Below are 27,452 nucleotides of genomic sequence, written 5' to 3' on the forward strand. Positions count from 1 at the left end.
CTGAACTTAAAAAAGAAATCCTTCTACTAACAGAACATTTTTCAAGTATGTACTCAGGTGCTCAGGAAGTAGGCTGAATTAAAAAAAAAAACTCACTGAAAAGATTCTAGGTGTGTTAACTCTGGACATTCCCTCAAACCTCTTTAATTGAAACCTGTAATGTTGTTGGGTTGTTTCTATCTGAAGTCAAACACTGGAAGAGTCTGCAAAAAAGTTTGGTGGTTTTATTTTTTTCCCCTCTATAAGATAGAGATTATGTCTAGAGACCCAGAGGTAATCATATTCTTCCCTTGAATGATCAAATCAAGTTCTTGTCCAGGAGAGAAACCATATTTCAGTAGTACCAGATTTTCTCCTCTAATGCTAAGATGCTAAGATGAAATAATAGTATATGGGAAAATTGGCTGTGTATTTATAATAGGCCTAATAAAAGTGTAGAGGCCATGAGTACATTGCATACTTGGTGAAAGTAACAACTTGACTGTGTTCATAACATTCGAGTAAATCTGTGCAAACTCATGCACACCACTACAGAAGTGACTTTCACGGTGCAGTCACTGCAGTCTGCAGCAGTTAAAACATAGCATCAAACAAGATGGGAATGACCGGGCTTGTTAAATGGAATATCTTTCCTGAGTTTAGTAAACCCAAAATGACCTTGCCCATCACTGATGTCCTGCGAGACAGGTGCAGGCTTGTATTACTCATTTTACCCTGGTCGTGTTGTGGCTATTGGTTTCTCCCATTAAAATGAAAAATAGAATTATGTTTGACAGAAGAAAAATTTATTTGGCACCTTAGGTGAAATAAATACATAAACTGAAGTTAGCATCCTTTTTTTGGCAAATCCCTGGATCAGTGATTTGCAGCCTTTCAGTGTAAACCTTTCACACCATTCTAGAAATTTGGTGATACAAAATTATGCATTCCCAGTTGGTAATTTTTCTTTTGACTTGCTTGTGGATTTTTTTATCATGTAGATTTTTAAAGTCTTTCTCCCCAGTTTTACTGAGAAAAAATTAACATACATCACTGTAAGTTTAAGGCGTACAGCATGATGGTTTGCATACATACACTGTGGAGTGACTACCATGGTAGTCAGCTCAGCTCCATTCTTTCCTAGAGATATGATAAAAATGAAAGCATGAAAAAAAGAATAAAGGGGAAAATTTTTCTCCTTGAGGTGAGAACTTTCAGGATTTGCTCTCTTCACAGCTTTCTTATATATCACATGGCTGTGTTAGCTGTAGTCATCATGCCGTGTGTTACATCTCTGGTACTTATCTTAAAACTGGAAATTTGTACTTCTGACCAGTTTCCTCCAATCAACCCCTATCTCTAGTAACCACAAGTCTCATCTCTTTTTATGTGGGTTTGGGATTTTTTTATTTTGCTTTTTAGATTTCACATTAATGTGAGATCATACAGATTTTGGCTTTCTCTTATTTCACTTAGTATAAGGCTTCAAGGTCCATCGATGTCACAAATGGTAGGCTGTCCTCATGTTTTTTTTTATGGCTGAATAATATTCTGCTGTATCTGTATAACACAACCTCTTTATTCATCCATCAGTGGTCACTTGGGTTGTTTCTATGTCTTGGCTATTGTAAGTAATACTGATAGGATCATGGGGGTACAGACATATTCTCAAGTGTTATTGTTACCTTTGAATTTATTCATCAAAGGGGAATTGCCTCGGTGTCCATCGAATGGATAAAGAAGATGTGGTCTATGTATACAATGGAATATTACTCAGCCATTAGAAATGACAAATACCCACCATTTGCTTTGACATGGATGGAACTGGAGGGTATGATGCTGAGTGAAATAAGTCAATCAGAGAAGGACAAACATTATATGTTCTCATTCATTTGGGGAATATAAATAATAGTGAAAGGGAATATAAGGGAAGGGAAAAGAAATGTGTGGGAAATATCAGAAAGGGAGACAGAACATAAAGACTCCTAACTCTGGGAAACGAACTAAGGGTGGTGGAAGGGGAGGAGGGCGGGGGGTGGGGGTGAATGGGTGACGGGCACTGAGGGGGGCACTTGACGGGATGAGCACTGGGTGTTATTCTGTATGTTGGCAAATTGAACACCAATAAAAAATAAATTTATTTAAAAATAAACTAAAAAATAAAAAACAAAACAAAAACAAACAAACAAACAAACAAACAAACAAAAAACAAAGAGGAATTGCCGGAGCATATGGTACTCGTATCTTTAACTTTTAGAGCATCCTCCGTATTGTTTCCCATAGTGGCTGAACCAATCTGCAGTCCCACCGACAGTGCTCGAGGATGGCCCTTTTTCCAGATCCCCACCAGCATTCATGTTAGCTCTTATCTCTTTATCTTTTCCATGATGGCCATTCCAACAGGCATGAAGTGATACCTCATCATGGTTTTAATTTGCTATCCCTAATGACTGGTGATGCATCATCTCATGTACCTGTTTATCTTCTTTGGATTTGGAGAAATGTCTATTTAGGTCCTTAACCCATTTTTTAATAGTCCTTTTTGCTATTGAGTTGTAGGATTTCTTTATGTTTTGGACATTAACCCCTTATCACATACATGGCTTGCAAATATTTTTTCCCATGCCATAGATTGTCTTTTCACTTTGTCGATGGTTTCTTTTGCTGTGTAGAAGCTTTTTGGCTTGATGTCGTTCCACTTTTATTTTGTTGTTGTTATTGTTGCTTATGCTTTAGGTATCATGTCTAAAAAATCATCAACAAGACCTATGCTAAGGAGCTTTGTCTCTATTTTCTTTTGGGAGTTTTATCATTTCCAGTCTTACACTTAAGTCTTTAATCCATTTTGAGTTAATTTTTTTGTGAGTTGTATAAGATATGGGTCCAGTTTTATTCTTTTACATGTGAATATCCAGTGATCCCAACACCATTTATTGAAGAGACTGTCTTTTCTCCATTGAGTATTTTTGGCTTCCTTGCCAAATATTAGTTGAGAGAATATGCTTGGGTTTGTTTTTATGCCAGTAGCATACTATCTTAATGACTGTAGCTTTATAATATAGCTTGAAATCAGGAGTGTGATGCTTCCTGCTTTTTCTTTCTCAGGTTTGGCTATTTGGGGGTCTTTTGTGGTTCCATACAAATCTTGAGTTTTTTATTGTTTTTTAGCTCTTTAAAAACTGCCATTCGACTCATGGTAGAGATTGCATTGAATCTTTAGATTGCTCTTGTAGCATTGATGTTATAACAATTTTCTTCCAGTCCATGAACACAAGATACCTTTCCATTTATTCATGTTTTCTTTCATCAGTGTCTTATAATTTTCAGCATTGAGATCTTTCACCTCCTTAAATTTGTTCCTAAGCATTTTATTGTTTTTGATGCTGTTGTAAATGGATTAATTTCTTTTTTCAGAAATTTTGTGGTTAGTATAGAGAAATGCTACTGATTTTTGTTGGTTAATTTTGTATCCTGCAACTTTACTGAATTCATTGATGAGATCTAAGTTTTTTAGTTGAGTCTTTAGGATTTTCTAAAATAAAATCATGCCATCTGCAAATAGAGATATTTTTACTTCTTCTCTCCCAATTCTGATACCTTTTATTTCTTTTTCTTCTCTTCTTCCCCACTCCCCGCGCTCCGCCCCCACCCCCCCGCCCCGCCCCTGCCCTGGATGCTCTCGTTAGGACTTCTAGTACTGTGCTGAATGGGAGTTGTGAGAGTCCATACCTTTGTCTTGTTTCTGATTTTAGAATAAAAGCTTTCATCCCTTTCATCATTGAGTATGGTGTTAGCTGTGGGCTTGTTACATATAGCCTCTATTATTTTGCAATATGTTCTTTTGTGCCTAATTGGTTAAGGGTTTTTACCACACATGGATGTTGACCATGTAGATTTTAAATTTTTTTCATGAACTATATTTATCACTATTATCCTTTATGTATGTATCAGTCTTTTCCTTAATATCTCCAGATTTTAAATAATGGAAAGGCCTCCCCACTCCAAGTTAATCAATTCCCTCTTGTGTTCTAGTTTTTTTTTTTATGATTTCATTTTTAAAAATTTAAATCTTCTTTCAAATTTACCCAGTATATATCATGAGGCATAAATTCAAATTAATTTTATTAAAAACATCTCTCCAGTTTTTAAAGACAGTTTTTTGAGTTGTCTATCTTTTCCCCGATGAGTTTAGCTACTATGTTTATCCTACACCAAATTCTATATGCAGTATGGTCTATTTCTAGATTTGTTTTTGCATTTCATTGATTCATCTGTCTATTATTGTCTCAAGACTTTTAATTATTGCAGCTTTATGTTAATTTGTAAAAAGTATTAGGAGTACATCCCCTCATTTCTACTATTTTTTAAAAAGTAACCTCTACCCCCAATGTGGGACTTGAATTCACAACCCCCAGATCGAGTCACATGCTCTACTGACTGAACCAGCCAGGCACACCTTCATTTCTACTCTTTTTTGGAGTGTCCTTGAATTGTTGTTTTTTTAACATACTTTAGAATTTGTCTCTCTCTCACCCTTCCTCAGGAGTTTTTGGCCTTGTTTATTGTAATTATGATAACTTTTAAAATTTGCTTAGGAAGAACTAATCACTTTGAGTTTGAGACTTCTTATCTAAGAACTTATGCCATTCCTTTTCTACGTATCTTTGTGGCCTTCAGGAATGCTTTAAAATTGTATTTATAAATCTTACATATTTCTAAGTCTTGTTTTTGGATACTTCATTTCATCCTGTACTGTTGCTGTAAATGTAGTCTTCTTCCATTTCGTCTTCTAATTTGCTTTTTGTTCATCTGAAATTTACTGTTATCCCTTTAGTAATTCTGTCATGTTACCTTATTAATTTTTCTTGTTTATAGTACTTTACAGTTGAATATCTCAGGTTTCCCACAACAATAACAAATGCTGATATTTTTATTTCCTTTTCTACATTTCTGCACCTCTACTTATTTTTTCTTATTAATTGTATTGTCTGACATCCAGTACTGTTAAATAATAGTGGTGACAAGTGAATGTGAATGCCCTTCTTTGTTCCTAACTTGAGTGGGAATATCCCTACTGTTGCCCCCGTAAGCACGGTGGTGACTTTGGGGCCAAGGTATATTCTATCAAGTTAAGAAGATACCCATTTATTTCTGCTTTATTAAGACAATCATATTTCCAAGTAGTAGTAAAGTCCCAGGGATATGTATCTGCAGCCTCCCTAGCATGAGGGGCTCAAAGCTCTAAAAGGAAACATAAAGACTTTCTACTCCACCTTCCTCTCATCATGAGTAATAAATTCCAACCACAGGGAGATGACACTTCCCCCGAGAAGTCCCAAAATTAGATTGGAAAACAAGCTGGAACTAAAAAATCACTGTCTCTTAGGTCTCACACTAGTATTCCTTTGGGTATGCACAACTAACATTGAAAATTTCTCTTATGACTATTTTTCTCTTCCATTGTACTTTCTCCTTGAGATTTTTCCATTTTACCCTTCTCTTTCCATATTTCTGGGACCTCACATGTATTGCTTGGCTGTGGATTCTTTCCCCAGCCTGCCATTGCTGAGGAGCCAAGTTTATCAAAGATTTCTAGACAGTGACATAATCCCTTCCCCACCCAAAAAGACCTCTGTTATTTGGTCTTCCTGGACAAAGTGAATTGTCTTCCAAATCCTGCTGGTTACTTTGGGACAGAAAGCTTGGTGGAGCCACCTGAACACCTAAAAATATGCTTCAGCTGTGACTGTGCCTGCAGCAAAGTGATTTGAACCAACAGTAGATGTGCCATGAATGCCACTGTATCTTAAAGTCACTTGTGGGCGGTATTCAGATTTCAAAAGACATTAGGTCATACTATGTTGATAATTGTTAAAGGAAAAACAAACAATTATGTATTATCAGTACTGTGCTTCTGATTTTGCACTTAACCTTTGTTGTTAGAACTTTCATTAATCATCAAAATTAGTAAAGTGTTTTATATGCTAAGAATTTTTGTGCACAAATGGGAAAAATCTAAGCCATTGGCAGACTATCTTGATAATTTTCTACTATAAAACAAAAGATAGTATTTCTATCCATATACAGTTATGAGACTCTGGAGCCAGACTTGGGTTTGAATTCTGGCTTTACTACTGCCTTATCTGAGTGACCAAAAACAGGTATCTCAACGGAGTCCCATTTTTCTCATTTGCAAAATGAGGACAGGAATACCTTGTAGAGTTGTATGAGAATTAAAAGAATAATGCACGTAAGTGCTTAGCACAGTGGTGCCATGATGTAGGGACTTAATAAATGAGAACTATTATATTGTTTAGGGCTTAATATATTGCTTAATATCTTATTGAAGGCTCTTTATTTATAGTTTATATATGTAATATATATTATATTTAATAACATAATTTTAATTAATATGTTATAAATATATTTAATATAATTTTAAAATTATATTAATACATAAATCAATTATATTTAATAAATATATTTATTTATCCCTAGGTGGCGCAGCGGTTTGGTGCCTGCCTTTGGCCCGGGGCGCGATCCTGGAGACCCGGGATCGAGTCCCACGTCGGGCTCCCGGTGCATGGAGCCTGCTTCTCCCTCTGCCTGTGTCTCTGCCTCTCTCTCTCTCTCTCTCTGTGTGTGACTATCATAAATAAATAAATAAATAAATTTTTAAAAAATTTAAAAATATATATATATACTTAATATATATTTAATATATTGTTAAGGGCTGTAATAAAGCCTGTTTTTCTTTTTAACTGAGATGAATTTAGAGATTAAGGAGCAAGTATCACAGTTTTGGCACATTTTGGATCTGTAATTTCAAAACAGCTCATTTGTCCACATATATTCCTTTCTGAGACTTGGAATTAAGGTATTTATAAGGATTTGACTGAAGTTTCTGCTCCGGCTCTTTTTTCTTAGGAATTTTTTTGGGTAACTATGCCAGTTAATACCTAAAACCTCAAGCCTAAAAATAGGTTCTTAACTTTTTTTTTGAGGTTTTCATTAGTCAATTATTATTTATATTATTTATTGACCATCTGATAAGTAGGATAAAAAAGTACAAAAGACTAATATGATTTGCTCTACACATTTAGAACTATAAATGAATGTCTTGGGCATCTTTTATTTACACATTCATTAAGTAACCTTAGAGGGTCTATTTTATGTTGTGCTAGACATAAGATATGTATTCCTAGGGATTCAGAGATGAAAAGATAAATCTCTGCTCCGAAAAAGCTTACAGTCAAGTTATGGTATCTACAAAGGAACTTGAAAGCCACTTATAATAATAGAAGCCTCCCCTGACACCCTGAAGCCTCAGCTTGAGGAAACACTGTTCTCATGTGGTCCCATATCATTCTGTGCTTGCTCTTTTTTTTTTTTTTTTTGAAAGATTTTATTTATTTATCCATGACAGACACAGAGAGAGAGTCAGAGAGAGAAGCAGGCTCCCTGGGGGAAGCCTAATGTGGGACTCGATCCCAGGAGCTGGGATCACGCCCTGAGCCAAAAGCAGATGTTCAACTGCTGAGCCTCCAGGCGTCCCTGTGCTTGCTCTTATTTTAGCACTTCTCACACTGTAAATTGTCTTCTGTGCTAGACTCCAGGCTATTTGAGGATAGGACTGTGTCTTATCCCTTACAGAAGAAAAAGATAACTAAAACATTATCTTGGCCCTTAACATGGAGTAACAAAGACCTACAACCAAGTAACATATATAAAGAACTACAGTATAAGTTTGTATGAAATAGATGCCTACAAAGTGTATGCTACAGGAGGTAGGGGGTTGGGGATGTTATTTAGAAAAGATGGCATTTGAATTTAGAAAGAATGACAGGATTTCCATAGGTAAGAAGGTTGGGAAGAAAATGGAAGATGAAGGAAAGGCACAGAAGCCAGGACAGTGTTTGGGCTGCTTGAGGTATAGCACAGAGTCTCATGTGAGTGGGCTCCAGCAAGATTTTGGGGCAGGGTTTTCATTGTAATTGAGTGCAGTAGCAGGGTGTTGGGAATTTGTTCTGTAGGCAGTGGTGGGCTGATATGGATATCTGGGTATAAGGGACTTGATCACTTTGTCAACAGGGTGAATGTTGGGAAAAGAAAGATCAGATTTAGGAGATACAATCTGGAGATTTTCAGTAACATAGCAAGAGATGTTGTAGTGAAACATAACAATGTGTAGTCAAACACAAGGGGGAATAGAGCAATTCTTTTTTTTTTTTTTTTTGGAATAGAGCAATTCTGAAGATGTTATGTAAATGGACTTGTCAGACCTTGATCAAGAGTAAGGATGGGATCCCTGGGTGGCGCAGCGGTTTGGCGCCTGCCTTTGGCCCAGGGCGCGATCCTGGAGACCCGGAATCGAATCCCACGTCGGGCTCCCGGTGCATGGAGCCTGCTTCTCCCTCTGCCTGTGTCTCTGCCTCTCTCTCTCTCTCTCACTGTGTGCCTATCATAAATAAGTAAAAAATTAAAAAAAAAAAAAATTAAAAAAAAAAAAAAACTCTAAAAAAAAAAGAGTAAGGGTTGGAAATTCCAATTTCAGGGTCCTTTTGTCAAAGGTGATGGCAGACACTATGACAGTGGCTAAAGTCACCCAGAAAAAGTACAGAGAAAGCAAGCCAGGCAAAGGCATAGAACTTTGTGGAAAACTTATTTTTAAGGGGTAAGTAAACCTTCAGATTTTGAAGATGAATTAAACTGTATCTTTGGAATTAAGTGACTTGCCTTCAATTTAAAGAAGAACCCCCTAAAACCCAGGTGCCCCCACCTGTAACTAAGTGCACTATTAGTTTAATGTTCTGGACTCTCATTTAATGCTAAGTTTAAAAATCCCACCTACCACCTTTCCCATCTCTATATATCGGTAAGAGAGACTAAACTTGAATTTTTGGACCCCTTTACATGAATCAAAGCAACCTATATGTCCTATGCTTCTGGCTACTAATAGCCAAGAGAAAATTTTGCCATTGGAAAACACAGGACAAGCCATCCAAATGGATGCCATTTAAAATTATAATGTGTAATATGAATTGATAGAATTGTAAAAAGCGTAAGTAAGTCTACCTTATGCTTCAAAGGCAAAAAGCTAATCTTGTGCATTATTAAATGTTTTTATATCCCTTATGTAAAAAAGAAGCCTGCTACATTTCCAACACTGAATTATTTTTATTATCCCCCAATACACTTACAGTATACAGAAATGGACAGATTTTTGCTTAAGACAAACCAATTTTTTCTTTACATTTTTTAAAGATTTTTATTTTTATTTATTCATGAGAGACGGGGTGGGAGGGGGGGCAGAGATACAGGCAGAGAGAGCAGCAGGCTCCATAAAGGGAGCCAGACGTGGGACTCAATCCCGGGTCTCCAGGATCAGGCCCTGGGCCGAAGGTGACACTAAACCGCTGAGCCACCTGGGCTGCCCTTTTCTTTACATTTTTAACAGAAGATTGTGTTGTTATTAATGACAGTCTTCTATGGCATGTGCCAAAGTTGTGGCTTGAAATTGTTTTTAACTATTAATTATCAAGTGAAATATTTATACCTCAAAGAGGGAGGCCTGAAAAGAAAGGCTATGGAACTTTTGATAAAGACTATCTTAATGAGCAAGTATATAATGGGGCCTATCCTTGGAATAGCATCATCCTTGCTGATCAATAGAACTAAATTATACATGGATATTATTAATTTGGCTGGCAGAGCTGAACTTTGAAACGAACTATCACCTCATCAAATAAAAGACCCCAAAAAACAATCACACACACAAAAACAAAAACAAAAGCAAAAAAGAGGAGAAATAACAACCAACACCAGAAATACAAACAACTGTAAGAGAATATTATGAAGAAATTATATGCCAACAAATTGGACAACTTCAAAGAAATGGATAAATTCCTAGAAACATATAATCTTCCAAATACTGAATCAGGAAGAAATAGAAAATTTAAACAGACTGATTATCAGTAATTAAATTGAATCAGTAATCAAAAAACTCCCAACAAATGAAAGTCCAGGATCTGATGGCTTAACAGACAAATTTTACCAAATATTTAAAGAAGAGTTAATATGTATTCTTCTCAAACTATTCCAAAAAGTACAAGAGGAAGGAAAATTTCTAAATTCATCCTATGAGACTAGTATCACCCTGATAGCAAAACCAGATAGATGCCAAAAAAAGAACTATAGGCCAATATCTCTGATGAACATGGATGCAAAAATGCTCAACAAGATACTACCAAACTGAAAACAACAATACATTCAGAAAATCATTCACCATGATCAATTGGGACTTATTCCTAGGATGCAAGTATGCCTCAGTATCTCAAATCAATGTGATCCATCTCTTCAATAAAAAAATATAAAAACTATATGATCATTTCAATAGATGTAGAAAAAGCATGTGACAAAGTACAACATCCATTCATGATAAAATCCCTCAACAAAGTAGCTCTAGAGGGAATATACCTCAACATAATAAAGTCCTTATATGCAAAACTCACAGTGAACCTCATGCTTAGTGGGGACTACCTGAGAGCTTTTCTCCGAAGATCAAGAAAAAGACAAGGATGTCAACTCTTATGGCTTTTATTCCACATAGTGCTAGAAATCCTAGCTACAGCAATAGACCAAAAAAAAAAATAGCATCCAAACTGGTAAGGAAGAAATAAAACTTTAACTATTTGCAGATCACATGATACCATAGATAGAAAACCGCAAAGACCCTGTCAAAAAAACTACTAGAACTGACGAATTCAGTAAAATCACAGGATACAAAATCAGTGTACAGAAATCTGTTGCATTCCTATATGCTAATAATGAAGCAGCAGAAAGTTAAGAAAACAATGCCATTTAAAATTGCACCAAAATCAATAAAATATCTAGGGATAAATTTAACCTAAGAGATGAAAGATCTGTACTCTGAAAACTATAAAACAATTATGAAAGAAATTGAAGATGACACAAAGAAATGGAAAGACATTCCATGCTTATGGATTGGAAGAATGAATAGTGTTAAAATGCCTTTACTACCCAAAGCTATAAACAGATTTAATACAACCCCTACCAAAATGCCAACAACACTTTTCACAAGACAGATAATCACATATAGAAAAGTGTGTTCCACAGATGTACAACTGAGTGAAGTTTCACAGAACTAGAACAAATAATCCTAAAATTTGTATGGAACCACAAAAGACCCTGAAAAAAGTATATATATATTATATATAAGATTGCCAAAGCAGTCTTAAAAAAGAAAAACAAAACTGGAGGTATCCCAATTACAGATTTCAAGTTACAGTACAAAGTAGTAATAATTAAAACAGAATGGTACTGGCATAAAAATAGACACACAGATCAATGGCACAGAATGGAAAACCCAGAAATAAACACATAATTTTGTGGTCAATTAATCTTTGACAAAGGAGGAAACAGTAAATGGGAAAAAGACATCTCTTCAACAAATGGTGTTGGGAAAACTGGATAGCTAGATGCAAAAGAAGAAAACTGGACCACTTTCTTATGCCATACACAAAAATGAACTAAAAATGGAATAAAGACCTAAATGTGAGACCTGAAGCCGTAAAAATCCTTGAAGAGAGCATAGGCAGTAATGCCTCTGACGTTGACTGCAGCAACATCTTTCTAGGTATATCCCCCAAGGTAAGGAAAATAAAAGCAAAAATAAACTATTGGGATGACATCAAAGTAAAAAGCTTCTCCACAGTGAAGGAAACCATCAATAAAAGTAAAAGGCAGCCTATGGAATGGGAGAAGATACTTGCAAATGACAAATCCAATAAAGAGTTAATATCCAAAATACATAAAGAATTTATAAAACTCAACACCCCAAAAATGAATAATCTGATTAAAAACTGGGCAGAAGACATGAACAGACATTTCCCCAAAGAAGATATCCAGATGGCCAACAGACCCAGGAAAAGATGCTCAATATCACTGATCATCAGGGAAATGCAAATCAAAACTACAATGTGGTATTAGCTCACATCTGTCAGAATGGCTTAAAAAACCCAAAACAAACAAACAAACAAAAAAAACCCCAAGAAACAACAATGGTTGGTGAAGATGTGGAGAAAAAGGAATCCCTTGCACTGTTGGTGGGAATGCAGACATTAGTGACCACTGTAGAAAACAGTAAGGAGGTTCCTTAATAAATTAAAACAGAACTACCCTGCAATCTACTAAGTGGACTGCTGGGTATTTAGCCCCAAAATCCAAAAACTCTAATTCAAAGGGATACATGCACCCCTGTGTTTATTGCAGCATTATTGACAATAGCCAAATTATGGAAGCAGCAAGATGCGGTATGTGTGTGTGTGTGTGTGTGTGTATGAATATTATATATATTTAATATATAAGAATAAGAATATATATATAATATATATATAAGAGAATATTATTCAGCCATAAAAAAGAATGAATCTTGCCATTTGCAATGATATGGATGGAGTTAGAGTAAAATCCTAAGCAAAATAAGTCAGTCAGAGAAAGACAAATACCATATGATTTCACTCATCTGTAGAATTTAAGAAACAAAACAAATGGACAAAGGGGAAAAAATACAAACCAAGAAATAGACTCTTGACTATAGAGAACAAACTGATGGGTTACCAGAAGGGAAATGGATGAAATAGGTGATGGGGATTAAAGAGTACATTTATCATGATGGAAAAAGAAATGAACTATCTCACAAGCCATGGTTAATGAACTGTGTATAGCTGAAAAACTCTGATAAAGGTCAGTTGACAAAATGAACAGCTACAGTAAAAATACTAAAAGTTGATGGCCTGTACCTAGATAATTGAATACTTTTATTCTTAGAAAATGGATTTTAGCCATTTGAATTGTGACACAGTAAATGACTCCGTTAGAATTCACATATATGAAATCATTGCCTACCCAGAAAGATCTGAAACATACTCTAGAACTGGCCAGTTATTTTCTAGCATAGAGGTTCGAGAAATGATGAGGTTTTGTTTTTTGTTGTTGTTGGGTTTTGTTTCATGGTTTTATTTTCCTTAGTTTTCTTTGGACTTCTATTTTTGTTCTTCTCAAGTGTATTTTATTAAAGGATAATTACATATAGAAAAGTGTGTTTCACAGATGTACAACTCAGTGAAGTTTCACAAATTGAATACACCCAGGTATCTAGTACCCAGGTCAAGACACAGAACATCCTCTGCCCTATAGAGTCGGGTTCATAGTCCCTTCCAGTCAATAGGTACCCACCCACCCCCTAGAACATTTGGGAGATAATCATCATGGGTCGCTGATGTTTCTGAACTCTTGGAAGCAGAAACCCTAACTGCCTTTGTTCAGAGTATCTCTCCAAGGATATCCATGAATAGCTTTGGAAGACAGAAATAGTGTTTCCCTCCAGAGCAAAGGGCAGGTTTGCTTACAGCCTTGAAAAAGTAGACATTGTGTCCCCTATGGAGCAAAGTGCAGGTTTACTTGCTGTTCAGTATAATAAAGATAATGTGTGCCTTCAAAAGCAAAGGGCAGACGTGCTTAATTCCCATTATAAAGGATTCACTTTTCCTGAGCCCAGGGTTCCTTTCCTCTAACACAACCCACTGTGTGTGCAGGTGTCATGGGGCTTTCTTCATGCTACAGAGTAAGAATTAGAGCCCAAGAGACTGGTGCAAGTACCGATGCTGGCTATTGAGTTGTAAGGTCCTTTGTCTTGGACTCAGCAACTGTTAACTAGGCAGGCTAACACGCTAAGTTTGTAAGGAGGGTCAGATGCCAGAGTCTTCACTGTTCTTGGTAGTGATTACTGTTCTGGCTTCTACCCCCGTCGATAAAGTTTACCTGTTCTTAAACTTCATATATAAATGGAATTATATCGCACATTGCCTTGAGTCTGGCTTCTTTTATCCAACATCATGTTTGTGAGAATCATTCATATTACTGCATGTAGGCATAATTCTTTATTTCTCACAGTATTACATTGTGTGAATATTTAAAACTTGGGTGGTGGGTTTTGTTTTTTGTTTTTTTGGGTTTTTACCAGTGGTGAATATAGGGGCAGTTCCCAATGTTAGGTATTCAGTTGTGCTAGTATCAACACTTTTATGCATGTCTTTGTGAATACATATATGCATTTCTGTTGGGTATGTTCCCAGAGCTGGATCAGAGGGTGTGCATAGATACTGCCAAACAATTGTCTAGAGTATTTGTGTCGGGCTACTCTCCTGCCATTCTGGTTTCTCTGTGTACTTTTCCACCTTGTTATTTTCCATCTTTTTAGTCTGTGTTTTTTTTTTTCAGGCTGACATGCTTTTATTTTGCCATAATGTGGATAAATAAAGATAAATATGCCAATGGTGCCCTTCCAATTTTACAGAGCAATCTCACAAGTAATTTTGCTATTTATGGAAAGAGACACTCAATTACTAAGTTGTTACCAGGGTAAATTGTCAAGACAATCAGAGCCACAAGTTTTTCGTTAGGTAACTTTTCCATGAAGACAACAATTTCTGAAGTCTTGAGCTTCTGACAAGACCAAGTTATGCAAGTTGTATTTCTAAAGATAGTTTTAACAGAAACAGGTGAAAACTGTTAGTAATATTGAGAGAATTCTCTATAGTAAACAGGAAAGAGATGGATATTCTTCTAAATGTTCCCAATTGAAAATAAAACAAAATCTATACCTCCAAGTCTTCCCAGTAAGCAGAGAAAGGAGTAAGACTTCCCAGAAGCAGAGAAAGGAATAGGATTTTATGAAATACAAGTGAACTTCGGGGCACAGTAGTACTGTATTCATCTTCCACATACATAAGGTCACATGAAAACAGGAGGGAAAACAGCCAACATGGCACTATTTTTCTTTAAAGAACCCTTTGCGAGGTATCAGAGTTAAGGCTTTGGCTACCTGCAGTTCTACTGTGCCAGTCCCAAGAAAAATATTCTCCTCCCATCACTACTCCCAGAGCAAGTCTGCCTTCCTTGCAGGCTCTCGGTTGACCCAGTCTTAATTCTAGGCCCTGCATTTCCCTGGCTCATTTCTGCATCTGGCCTTTGGTTCAGTTTTCCCTGCTTAGGGCACCCACCTCAATCTCTTTGGTTCCTTTCATCCATTCTGAACCAGAAACACCTTTCCTTCCCTATGGACTAGTCTTCTGGTAAGCCCTGTAGGCATTGCTAAGGGAGGGGAGGGGCTGGGAGAGCATGGAGGGGCAATAAGAGCTCCAGGAGTTTCCTTGACAGGACACCCGCTCTGCCTCTGGAGATGGAAAGAGAGCTAGATTAAACTGAAGAGCTTGCTCTTGCAGGTGTATCTGGGCTACCACTTTTTTTTCCTTTTTTTTTTTAAGGAGGGGTGGCTACTACTTTTTAAAAAGAGGTAGAAAAGGGACGCCTGGGTGGTTTAGCAGTTGAGTATCTGCCTTCAGCTCAGGGCATGATCCTGGGGTCCCGGGATAGAGCCCCACATCAGGCTCCCTGCGTGGAGCCTGCTTCTCCCTCTGCCTGTGTCTCTGCTTCTCTCTCTCTCTCTCATAAATAAATAAAATCTTAAAAAAAAAAAAAGGTAGAAGAGAGATGAGAGACAAAGAGAAGGAGATGAAGAGGCAGAGAAAAGGTACACCACCCTGGCACCTTTGACACTTCATCATGTTGAGGATGAAGAAGGGAGGCAAATCAAAGTCTCTAAATTTTGTATGAATTCACTGGGTAAGGCTGAGAAAGCCTGGTGCTTTGTCATCAAGGACCCTACCGTTATCCTTGCTATGTGAATAGGGTCTAACTTGTCACTTCAACCACTTGCTAGACAGCCAGTAGGGTTCCTAAGTGATGGTAGTGGTGGTATGGAATTGAGATCTTTCAGGGGAAGAACTGAAATGTGTTTTATGGGCCGGCAGGGAACCTGGGCCTACCATCACTTCTGGAGATCATTGTGCATCGAAACCCAGAAAGTGAAGCTGGCAGTGGTCTGGACGATGTACATCCATCAGGCAGCAGCCTAAGGGGTGGGTGTAGCCAGTAGCAGGCAGCACTCAGTGCCTGGAAGGGCAGGAAGATCAATGGAATTGCATGAATCACATAGGCCAAGTGGCACACTGCTGTTTTCCCTGGGCCTTATTAATGCCCAGCAATTTTTCGCAGGTGATGAGCAGAGTGAGTAAAATAGGCTTCTGAACATAGCTAGACATCCAGGGGGTAGTAACCAGACTAGAGGCCCTGGGAAGAAACAGGGTCCAAACAGTGTAGGTAAAGGCAGTGCAATTTATAGCATCATTTGTTTGGCTGAGAAGAGTGTGAACCATGCCACGTGGCACGTGATGTTAATGCAGAAAAGCCATGAAGGTCTCAATCCTGCGGTTGAGAGCATGAGTGTTTGAAGGAAGGTCAGTACAAAAGCAGCAATAGGCACACCCAGTGCTGTTGCCAAGGCACTTCCAGCAGGAAGTGGTAGGGGATCTTGTATGGGAGTATTTCCGAGGGCAGAGGTTAACCAGATTGGAACCAAAGGGATCTCCATTGGCTTCCTTATCTGGCAAAATCTAGCTCTGGAGGCCCCTTCGTGCAACAGGTAGTATTGGAATAGATTTGGCCAGAGGTCCTCTTTGATAATCTCAGCAATTCTTTCAGGCTCTGGAAGGTTGTGGTCTGAAAACCGGGTGAAGAAGCTGCAGGTGACGCCTTGATTCCTATGAATGAAGGTCTAGAGTTCATGGTTTGGGTGCCATATGATTGGAGTGGCAAGAGACTCCACTTGGCTGGATGATCTGACCTCCTATTCCTCGACAATCAGCTTGTTTCTGCACAAGGGGTTTCTTCGAAAGAGGAATTTGAACTTGGAGCCCATCCTAGGGTGTCTGAAGTCTTTCACCTCCAAGTTGGCTGTGTACCTTAACATGTCTGCTTCTTGGCCTCTACTCAAGGTGGATAGCTGTGGCTAGTTCCAAAACGCACTGACCCAGAAGCTAGGAATATTCCGAATGATGTAGCTCTTCTGCTCTAGGTAGTATTGATGTACTTGACCAAACTTGCACCACAACTGTAGTACGGCTCTGTCAGCCTGAACGTTTATAGTGTCCACTTCCAGCTGGATGGCCTCCAGGGAGCTCACGTGGAGATCCACGTTCAGGAACCAGGGACCTGCTTTCACCTTCACCTCATTTACCACTTTTTTTCCTCCCCCACTTCCATTTCTTCATCTCCTGGCTTCTGCTCCACCACTTCAGCACCCTCCTCCTCAGCCACTGCTCCTGAGAAGATGGCACAACCTTCAGTCCTTGATTCCTTGGCTTTTGCCCCAGCCATCCCTTCAGACCCCAGCTTCCCCATTTCTAGGCGCCTTTCCCACCAGGGCCACGTGGCTTTTCACAGTGCAAGCCATTTTTTAGGCTATTGTCAGTTGCCCAAGAGGCTGCTTCCAGGCCCTCCAAAATTCTGTATTTTTTCATACTGATTTGTAGGAATCCTTTGTACCTGCTAGATACAAATCTTCTTTCAGATAGATGTCTTGCAAGTATCTTCTCCCTTTCTGAGTTACTTTTCTCTATGTTAATGATGTCTTTGGATGAACAAAAGTTGTAAATTGTAATATATTCTAATTTATCATTTTCCCCTTTAGATTAGTGTTTTCTTTTTTTTTTTGTGCTCTGTTGAAGAAATATCCCCTCTCAAAAAAAAAAAAAAAAAAAAAGAGAAATCTCCCCTCTCCAAGATCTTTCACTTTTATGTCTACAATCGATCTCAAACTGGTTTTTGTGAACCGTGTGATGAGTCAAGATTTGTTTTTTCCATATGAATACTGAGTTGACCAGACACTGCTTATTGAAAAGACCATCATTCCCCATGAATTAAATGTTTCTATCAAAAATGTCATGTGTCATTGGCCAGAGCCAGTCAGTTGGCCTTACCTAGCTTCAAAGGTCAGGTAGTAAGTATTACCGTTCCCTGAGCCTGGAAGAAGGAAATTCTGAGTACTGGTGAGCACTATATCACCCATCAAAGAGTGTAACTTGGGGATCCCTGGGTGGCGCAGCAGTTTAGCGCCTGCCTTTGGCCCAGGGCGCGATCCTGGAGACCCGGGATCGAATCCCACATCGGGCTCCCAGTGCGTGGAGCCTGCTTCTCCCTCTGCCTGTGTCTCTGCCCCCCCCCCCGTGACTATCATAAATAAATTAATTAATTAAAAAAATTTAAAAAGAGTGTAACTTGAGTAATGTGTAAAAGATCAGCTGAGTTAGGCCAAAGAAAGTAGAGAAAAGGTAATGAGGAACATAAGAAAAATGAATGACAAAAGAGTACCCCCCAAAGATTAACAATAAAAGGGGAGAGAGAATAAGTAAACAGTGTTTGGAATGAAAAATATAGACACAGTAGTGATCTAAAGAAATATCAGGGAGCACATTAACTTTAAGCCAGTGCATTTTCAAACATGGATGAAATGTATTACTTCATGGAACGTATAACTCATCAACACTGACTGAAATACAGTAGAAAACCTAAACACAGAAAGAAGAAGTAGATTGAATCAATAGTTTGAAAAGAATCTTCCCACAAGAATAGCATGAGGCTGAAATGGTTCTGAGGCAGATACTACCTTTAAGGAATACATACCTTTAAGGAATACATAATCTACTAAACTTTAAATATTTATTGTGTCCTTATGTTATACCTAGCACTATTCTAGGCCTTTTAGGATATATTGGCAAATCGAACAAAGATTTCTTCCCTCAGAGTATTCAAGTAGAGCAACAGGCAGAGGCAGAGGGAGAGAAGGAGAGACAGGCTCCCCGCTGAACAGAGAGCCCAATGTGGGGCTTGATCCAATGGCCCTGGGATCACGACCTGAGCCTAAGGCAGCCACTTAACCAACTAAGCCACCCAGGTTGCCCTTATTTCAGGATTTAGAAAAAAGAACTCAGAATCCGACTTAGGTTCTGCATGGATTGCTCCTGGGTGAAGAATAGACTGGATGGGGGCAGTAGTATATGTCAGGAGATCTTTTAGAAAGCTACAAAAGTAATCCAAGTGGAAGAAATTTCTCAGATCAAGTGTAGCAATGGAGGTGGGCAGTGGATATAGTATGATGGTATAGCTAGCATGGTTTCATGATGAATTGGGTAGGGGAAATAAGAAGTCAAGGATGACTCCTTGGATTTTGACCCAAGCAGCTGGTGAGATGGAGTTGCCAGGAGAGACAGGGAAGATTGTGATGGAGCAGATCTCTATGGGAGAATCAGAAGGTTACTTTTAGATGAGCTAAATTTAAAATTACTATTGGACAACAGAGTTAAGACAGTAGGCATTGGGAATTTGGAGCACAGGAGAGGTCTGGGACAGGGATACATATTTGCAAATAATCAACATACATGATATTTAAAGCCAGAGAGCTGGATGAAATCACCAAGGGTGTGAGTATTGACAGACTGAGCCCCGAGGCTTCCAAAATTACAAAGTCAAGGAGAATAAGAAGACCAAGGAGAGACCAGTAAAGTAGGAGGGAATATGAGAGTGTGCAATGTACTGGCAGCCAGATATGGAAGGGAAAGTGCTTACCTGGGTGACATGGTGCTGACAGGTGAAGTAAAATGAAGTCTGAGAACTCATTATTGGGTTTTACAACAAAAAGAGTTACTGGTGACTCAGTAAGAGCACTTCCAGTGGAGTGGTGGGGGGTTGGAATGGGGTTTGAAAGGAACGAGAGGAAAGAAATTGGAGACAGTGAATATTGACAATTTTTTTTTGAGGAATTTGCTCCAAAAGGAAATAAATGGGGTCATCATTTGACAAGAACAGTTTTGGAAGAGTGGGAGGGTGACAGCTCAGCTATAATGGGTTTAAGAGGAAATGGGAAGGGAGAAGAAGGGAGAAAGTTAAAGCAGCAAGTATTCACGACTCTTGAGTTTTACTTCAGAGAAGTGGGATGATGGCTGGTGGAGAAAGTGGATCAAAGAAAATGGTTTTAAAATGGGACAAAAAGAAGTATGTGTACATGCTGATGTCAGTGATTCAGCAGGGAGGAAAAATTCATGATGTAAGGGAGAGGAAGGAGAATCAGTGGATGGATGTCTTGAATAGATAAGAGCGGATGGAATCTGGTGCCTTGGTGGAGGAGGGGGCTGAAAGCATGCCAAGTTCACTTGTGCGAACCAGCGGGATGGCAAAGGATGAGGATATATGTATCTGGTCAGTGGGTTGAAGTGGTGGTATCTATGAAATTCTCTTCTGATTGCTTCAGTGTTCCCAGTAAAGTAGAAAGCAAGATTGCCAAGTGAGTATGAGGCAAGAGGCAGTGGGACTCTGAAGAGAGATCAACAAGGTCATGAATTTGAAGTGAGGCCCTTCAGCCTGGTTGTGAATTTTTCTTCAGCCACATTCAGTATAAAGGCACAGCATGAGTAAGCAGAGTCAGATTTAGAGCTGAAGCAAGATGGGCAAGAGAATGATGATCATAATCGATCTTAGAATTTAAGCCTGGAGGAGTAGAGGACATACAGGGATGAGGGGCAGTGAAAAGGTGGCCTGATCCATACACTGGAAGACCCAGGGAATTGAAGGTCACTGGGGCCAAGAACCAGAGTGAGCTAGAAGGATGCCATAGCAGTCTGGGAGCGGACTGCAAGGGATGGTTCAGAATCTTCCTCCTCCTCCTCAGAGGGGGGCTGAGATGAGGCACACTGGGGGTGAGGCCGTTCCGGGGAGGAGGTCAATGAATCAGGAGGCCAGGGTGGGAAGGATCACTGATGTCTGTATTGAAAACACTGAAAGCTAAAAGTCCAGAGCAGTGAGAATGAGCCAGGAGCTAAAATCATTAAGAAATGTGGGGGGATGAAGTAGGAGGGGCATGAATGCAGGACATTAGGCCATCGAGACTGAGGTCAGGACATTTTAAAGCTCATTCTGTATTCTAGGGCCATGGTTAATGATACAGTAATGCCACCCTTAGCTGAAATCAGTTTGTGGGAAAGTAGGCACCTTTAAAATTGCATATTAACATCACAGACCCTGTATTTTACTGTTTTTCTTTTTCTCAAAGTGCCTAGATGACAGTTACACATACATTAGCAGGTCAAAAATAAGGAAAGTATATGTTGTTTTTTTAAATCGGAAACTGAGAGGTGATAAAACTGAGTTTACTGTGAAATGTAATTTTCTCTCTGGGGTCTTTCATTCTGTTTGTGTCCTAGACAGACCAGAAACTATTGAAAAGGACAAAATAAGGTCTTAAGTTGGGGCTTAAAACATTCTGGGGAGACACAGACACGCACACACGCACAAACATATATATATACACACACACACATACATTTTTTTTAAAGGGGGAATAAAGAGAGATGATGGAAAACATTTGAGCCATCCAGTCAACAAGAGAAAGTGATGTGAACAGAGAGGAAGAGGGAGCGGGGAGGGATAGAAAGAGAAAGAAAAAAGGAAGGAAGAAGAGAAAAGAAAAATGAGGAAAGAAGGAGGGCTTCTCAGGAGAAGTGCACTGTGGTCACAGATCTTCACACTGTAGAACTGTGGCATGTTTAAATTCCTGGGAAACAGAAAAAGCATGCTTTTTCAATAGATAAACCTAATATAAGGTGAATGAAGAGAGCCTGTGAATTGTATGGTCTTATTTCTCTTGGATTCTTCAAATTTTGTTGAGCAGTTCTTCCTTGCTTTGAAAGGGATCTCTCACTCTTGACTTAATTCTTTAAACAAGTGTATTTGTCTAGTGACTTGCAGAGCCGTGGTTCCTTGGGCGAGGCCACTCAGTGTAGAATGCTGAGGGCCTCAATACCATTTTATTCGGTGAAGACCGGAAAGAATGTGGGCAGGTGAGAGGAGGAGATGCACACTATGTTCATTTCCTCAGTTTCCCATAAAAAGCTCACGAAACTGTGTGTGCCTAGGGGATGATGAGAAAGAGGCTTTACGTGATTAACCAAGTAGCTTCACGGTGGCAGTCATCTCTCTGTGGCCTCTTAGAAAAAGTATATAAATAGAAGTGGAGTGAAAATATTTTAGTTACCAGAATGTGGGTAATGATTTACTCCAGAAAAGTCAATAATTGTGATTTAATCATTTTCTAGTAATGCAGCACTCAGAGCAAATATGCATGATGATGCTTGATGAATCTGTGAGGTTGAAGGTCTGTGTCGGGTGCTGGCCGGGCAGACAGGCCCCAGGGTCTGACTAAGGTCAGCCCAAGGGTATACAGAGCCATTATAAAAATGGAAAAATATAGTATAAAACATCATATCAAATATGTTTGTAATCTCTAAACGTTAAACATAATTATTGTGTGATTGCAATACAATTAATGGTTAAAAATAAAGTTGGTACTCTAGCAAATCAATAAATTTATGAAAATTTGAAATATTGTAGGATCTTTTAAAACATAGCATGACCTTAAAAAACAAAGTGCATCAATGGTGTCATCATTACAAGAGCATATTTTTTGAGCAAATTCTTCCAGCTGCTTTAAAAACTCTTTTATCTCTACAGTAGATACAGAATGGTAAATAGAATTTTGTTCTAATGCCTAGTGAGTTCTTCTCAGCTGTCATTTTTAAATCTCTTTTTGATCTTTTTTTTCTTTAGAAACAACAATATTTTTGTGTTTTGGTGTATTACATCCTCACTGAACCCTGTGAACTAGGTACTATCATTTAGCCCCATTTCATAGAAAAACTGAGGTGCAGAAATAATAAGTAATTTGCTCGGGGACACATAGTAAATGACAAAGTCAAGGTATGAATCCAGGCACTCAGACTCCACAACTCTTCCTCTTAAACGCTGCAGGGTACACTCTGACCCTTTCTCCGCCTCAATTTTCTTCTAGTGGTTGTGACAGTTAAAGATATGGAGCTCAGGCAGGGGAGGCATTGATTCTGTCTTTGTCTGTTTCTGTATTGCTTGATTTGTTATAAAGGACATGAATTATTCATATATTTTTATAATCAAGAAAAAAAATTGAGGAGTGCCTGAATGGCTCAGGTGGTTGAGCAACATACTCTTGATTTTGGCTCTGGTCATGATCTCAGGGTTGTGAGACCAAGCTCCCCCTGTTGGTTCCATGCTGGGCATGCTGCCTGCTTGAGATTCTCTTTCTACCCAGTGCACCTGAGTGGCTCAGTGGTTGAGCATCTGCCTTCAGCTCAGGTCATGATCCTGAGGTTCTGGGATCGAGTCCCGAATTAGGCTCCCCTTAGGGAGCCTGCTTCTCCCTCTGCCTATGTCTCTGCCTCTCTCTGTGTCTCTCATGAGTAAATAAATCTTAAAAAAAAAATAGATTCTCTCTCTACCTCTCTTTCTGTCCCTCCCCCCACCTCTCTCTCTCTCTCATAGATAGATAGATAGATAGATAGATAGATAGATAGATAGATAAATTCTAAGGCCTATAAGAGTACCTGGCTCTAACAGAGAGGCACCTAATAAAGTCATTGCCATTATGTCTGAAAGCAAAGTCCTAGAGTTTCCATCTGATTTACTAGGGATTTATTACCTCTGGGAGCTGGGTTATGAAGGGAAGAAATAAGATAGGCCAATAGGCAGAGAAGAATTCAGGTTAGAGGTTTGTATTTTCCAATGGGAAGGGCTTGTATATCCTAAAGAGAGGGGTGGGAGGGAGAGCAAATCGTTTTAAGTGAATGTGAAAACCGATGGAGTTAAGTCCCAAGGAACAGGCCAGAAGGAGGGATGGTCCTAGAACCTTGGATAAAATAACTTACCTTAAAAAGGTTCATATGACTTAACTGTTAGTAGATAAGCCCCATTTTATGAGCTCACCAAGGTATCAAAATAGGTATCAAAAATAACAAGATCGTTTTGGAAAATGAGATGAGAATGAAAAGCACTCTATGGTTTTATTTATCTGCCTGGTTCTGGGCAATGTGGGAACAGGTTTTCTGAAGAGGAGCCAACAGTTTATTTTTCCATTTGTGGGTTACAATGGTAAAATGATTGTGGCAAAGGAACATCTTTTCAAGCGGCTTCCCTTGGTGTAGGTCAGGGGGGCAACAAGAAGAGGTATTTCTGCAGCTGGGAGAAAGGTTCAGAACTGTCTTTCTGGAATGGGCTCTCATTTCAGAGTCTAAAATAGATTTGAAATACTGTGCTATTTGGGAATTGGGGCCTATTGCTTCTAAGCACATCTGTTGGTAGCTGTTGAAATTCAAATAAATTCAAATAAGGTCCAAGTAATGCTCATATTACTTACCGATTTCAAGGAGCATTTAAAAAATACACATCCAGAAAACCTACACTAGTCACTGACAATACTGAAGACACAATATGGAAAGCCTTGATTTCCTGCCAGCTGTAGTTATTTTGAGCCTGAGCCATAACATTTAATTCTTTAAAACACCCCTTTCTCCCTGCCTGAACTTTCCGACTGAGATTCATTTTCATTTTCAAAAGTTTAAATATGAACTCCGTCACATAGTCCTATATTTCGGTTTTGATCATTCTGCAGCCTTCAGTAGTTGAAATGAGGTTGATGGACTATTAAAGTCAGAAAGCCAGGATTGAACAGATGCATTTCCCTCTGTCTTTTCTTCAGTTTTAGTAAATGAAAGTTTTCATTTGGGTGTTGTGCTTAAAAGAACTTGGTATACCTATTTATTTACACACGATTACGTTTTAGAAAGAAAGGGCATCTTTAAAAAGGCAATGACAGGGGGCACCTGGGTGGCTCAGTTGGTTAGCCTTCTGACTTTGGCTCAGGACGTGATCTCAGGGTCCTGGTATTGGCCCGTATCAGGCTCCCCAGGAGCGATCAGTGGAGTATTATTATTTCCATCTTATAAATGAAGATATTGAAAGATTAAAAATAAGCAATTTGCTTAACATCACACAACCAAGTCAGGATTTAAACCCATGTCTGTTATTCCTGGTTATTAACTCCTAAATTATGTCTGTTATATGTGATGTAGTAAAGGAGAAGATGAAAGACCATAAAAAGAAATTGAAATGTATTAGGAATTGTAAGAAATAAATTAAGATATAAATGATGAAGACATTTGTCTAAAGCCAGGCAAACTTTTAAAACAAGTATTATGGTAAAAGTAAAACATCAGGAAAGGGGAAAACAAACAGGATACCACCAGCCCAGAAAAGGGCTTCAAAGACAAAGGTGTGGCAAAAATCAAATACACTAGTTTCTCAAGGTGTGTTCCTTGCATTCTCTGGTGTCTTTTGGAAACATTGGGGTCTATGTAAGGTTTTGGCACAGTGAAAGATCCTTCCTCTACGAAAGCTAATAACTAGCCATTTGACACTGATATTCTTATTTTCTTCTCTTTACTTTCCTCTAAAATACCATAAGTGTGGGGGCACCTAGGGGGCTCAGTCGGTTAAGTGTCTGCCTTCAGCTCAGGTCATGATCTTGGGGTTCTAGGATTGATCCCTCATCAGGCTCCCTGCTCACCCCTCCCTTCACTTGTGCTCTCTGTCTCTCAAATAAATAAAAGCTTTTAAAAAATAATAAATATGACAGGTGTTGAAAAATATTTGGGTGTTAAAGTCCATAAGGTTTAACAACTAGTATTGTTCAATGACTGGTATAGCTGGTTCCTCCTTCCTCTCCAGATTTATATGCAGAAAAAATATTATCCATGATTCCACTATTCTATGTCATTAGTGACTTTCTTTTTTGTCTTCTTCAGTATACACAGTAAGAGGAATAATTACTGGCTCCCTTCCACCATTAAATAAGAACAGTTTTTTCCAGTTTTTGTAATTATAACTCTAATACCTATATCATAGTTAAGTTGATATAGTACAATTATATTGGGCATTTTACTTGTTTCCAGTTTTTGCTGTTATAAATGTACAAGAATGTTAGTTATATAATGATAATGCAAATATATTATTTACTTGATTATATATTACATATTTATTAATATATATAATTTACATACATTTCTTCATAAGTGAATTGTATGTTTGTATCCTTTGACCATTTCTTGAGGTTTTATTTTTTATTTTTTCTAAAGATTTTATTTATTTATTCATGAGAGACCGGGGGGCGGTGGGGGGCAGAGACACGGGCAGAGGGAGAAGCAGGCTCCATGCAGGGAGCCCGATGCAGGACTCGATCCCAGATCTCCAGGATCACGCCCTGGGCTGAAGGCAGCGCTAAACTGCTGAGCCATCCAGGCTGCCCCTTCTTGAGGTTTTAATATTTTTGTAGGTTTAAATAAATTCTGCATGTGTTATATATACCAGCTTCTTTTTTATTATAATCCATACCAATGTTTCCCAATTGTGTTTCTTTTAATTTCGGGAGTTTTTTTATGTTAGTCATTTTCTTGCTTGATTTTTTGGGAGCCATTTATTTTTTTCCTTTGCTGTAAGCTTTTCAAAGATACTATCCCTCTAAAGATTTCATAAATATCTGATTCTTTTTTCTCTAGCTTTGCAAAGAGTTAAATGAAATATTTAACTCTTTAATTCACTAGGGGCTTACTCTAGTATGTAGTATGAGAGCTGATCCAAATCATATTTTGTTTTGTGTTTGTTAGCCAGTTATCTTGGGAATTAATAAAGTATAATTAGGCAATTATTAAATAATTATTATTTTCCCTAATTTTATGATACATGTAAATTATCTCTCTGATCCGCACTGCCTTGGTTACTTATTTATTCATTTATTTATTTTCAAAGATTTATTTATTTGGAGGGGGAGAAGGAGAGAGAAACTCATGCAGACTCCACACTGAATGCAGAGCCTGCTGTGGGGCTCTATCCCACAAGCCTGAGATCATGACCTGAGCCGAAGCCAAAAGTCAGGTGCTTAACTGACTAAGCCACTCAAGTGTCCCTATGCATATATATTTTTTTAATTAATTAAATTATTTATTTGTTTGTTTGTTTATTTTGGTATTTTTTTTATTGGAGTTCGATTTGCCAACATACAGCATATCACCCAGTGCTCATCCCATCAAGTGCCCCCCTCAGTGCCGTCACCTAGTCACCCCATCCCCCCGCCCACCTCCCCTTTCCACCACCCCTTGTTCCTTTCCCAGAGTTAGGAGTCTCTCATGTTCTGTCCCCTCTCCGATATTTCCCACTCATTTTCTCTCCTTTCCCTTTTATTCCCTTTCACTATTATTTATATTCCCCAAATGAATGAGACCATATAATGTTTGTCCTTCTCCGATTGACTTACTTCACTCAGCACAATACCCTCCAGTTCCATCCACATTGAAGCAAATGGTGGGTATTTGTCATTTCTAATGGCTGAGGAATATTCCATTGTATACATAAACCACATCTTCTTTATCCATTCATCTTTCGATGGACACCGAGGCTCCTTCCACAGTTTGGCTATTGTGGACATTGCTGCTAGAAACATTGGGATGGGGCAGCCCCGGTGGCTCAGCGGTTTAGTGCCGCCTTCTGCCCAGGGCCTGATCCTGGAGACCTGGGATCTAGTCCCGTGTTGGGCTCCCTGCAGGGAGCCTGCTTCTCCCTCTGCCTGTGTCTCTGCCCTC

General features: G+C 38.6%; 2 protein-coding genes across 11 annotated transcripts in view; one reads left to right on the plus strand and one right to left on the minus strand.

The window, feature by feature from the left end:
* ACYP2 (acylphosphatase 2) overlaps positions 1-27,452 on the plus strand; it is a 258,461-nt gene that overhangs the window by 188,575 nt on the left and 42,434 nt on the right. For 2 of the 10 annotated variants that reach the window (XM_072768360.1, XM_072768361.1), the window contains one exon: positions 8,534-8,653. The exons of the other annotated variants lie outside the window; for them this stretch is intronic. In XM_072768360.1, coding sequence (XP_072624461.1) covers positions 8,534-8,653 — 120 coding nt within the window. The remainder of the gene's footprint in view (positions 1-8,533; positions 8,654-27,452) is intronic. 10 annotated transcript variants of the gene reach the window in all.
* TSPYL6 (TSPY like 6) lies at positions 16,238-17,301 on the minus strand. Its single transcript, XM_072768761.1, is given in 2 exon segments — positions 16,238-17,145; positions 17,148-17,301. Coding segments are annotated over 2 exon segments (1,062 nt in total).

Source organism: Canis lupus, chromosome 11 (assembly GCF_048164855.1).
Source record: "Canis lupus baileyi chromosome 11, mCanLup2.hap1, whole genome shotgun sequence".
In the NCBI taxonomy this organism is placed as follows: Eukaryota; Metazoa; Chordata; class Mammalia; order Carnivora; family Canidae; genus Canis; species Canis lupus.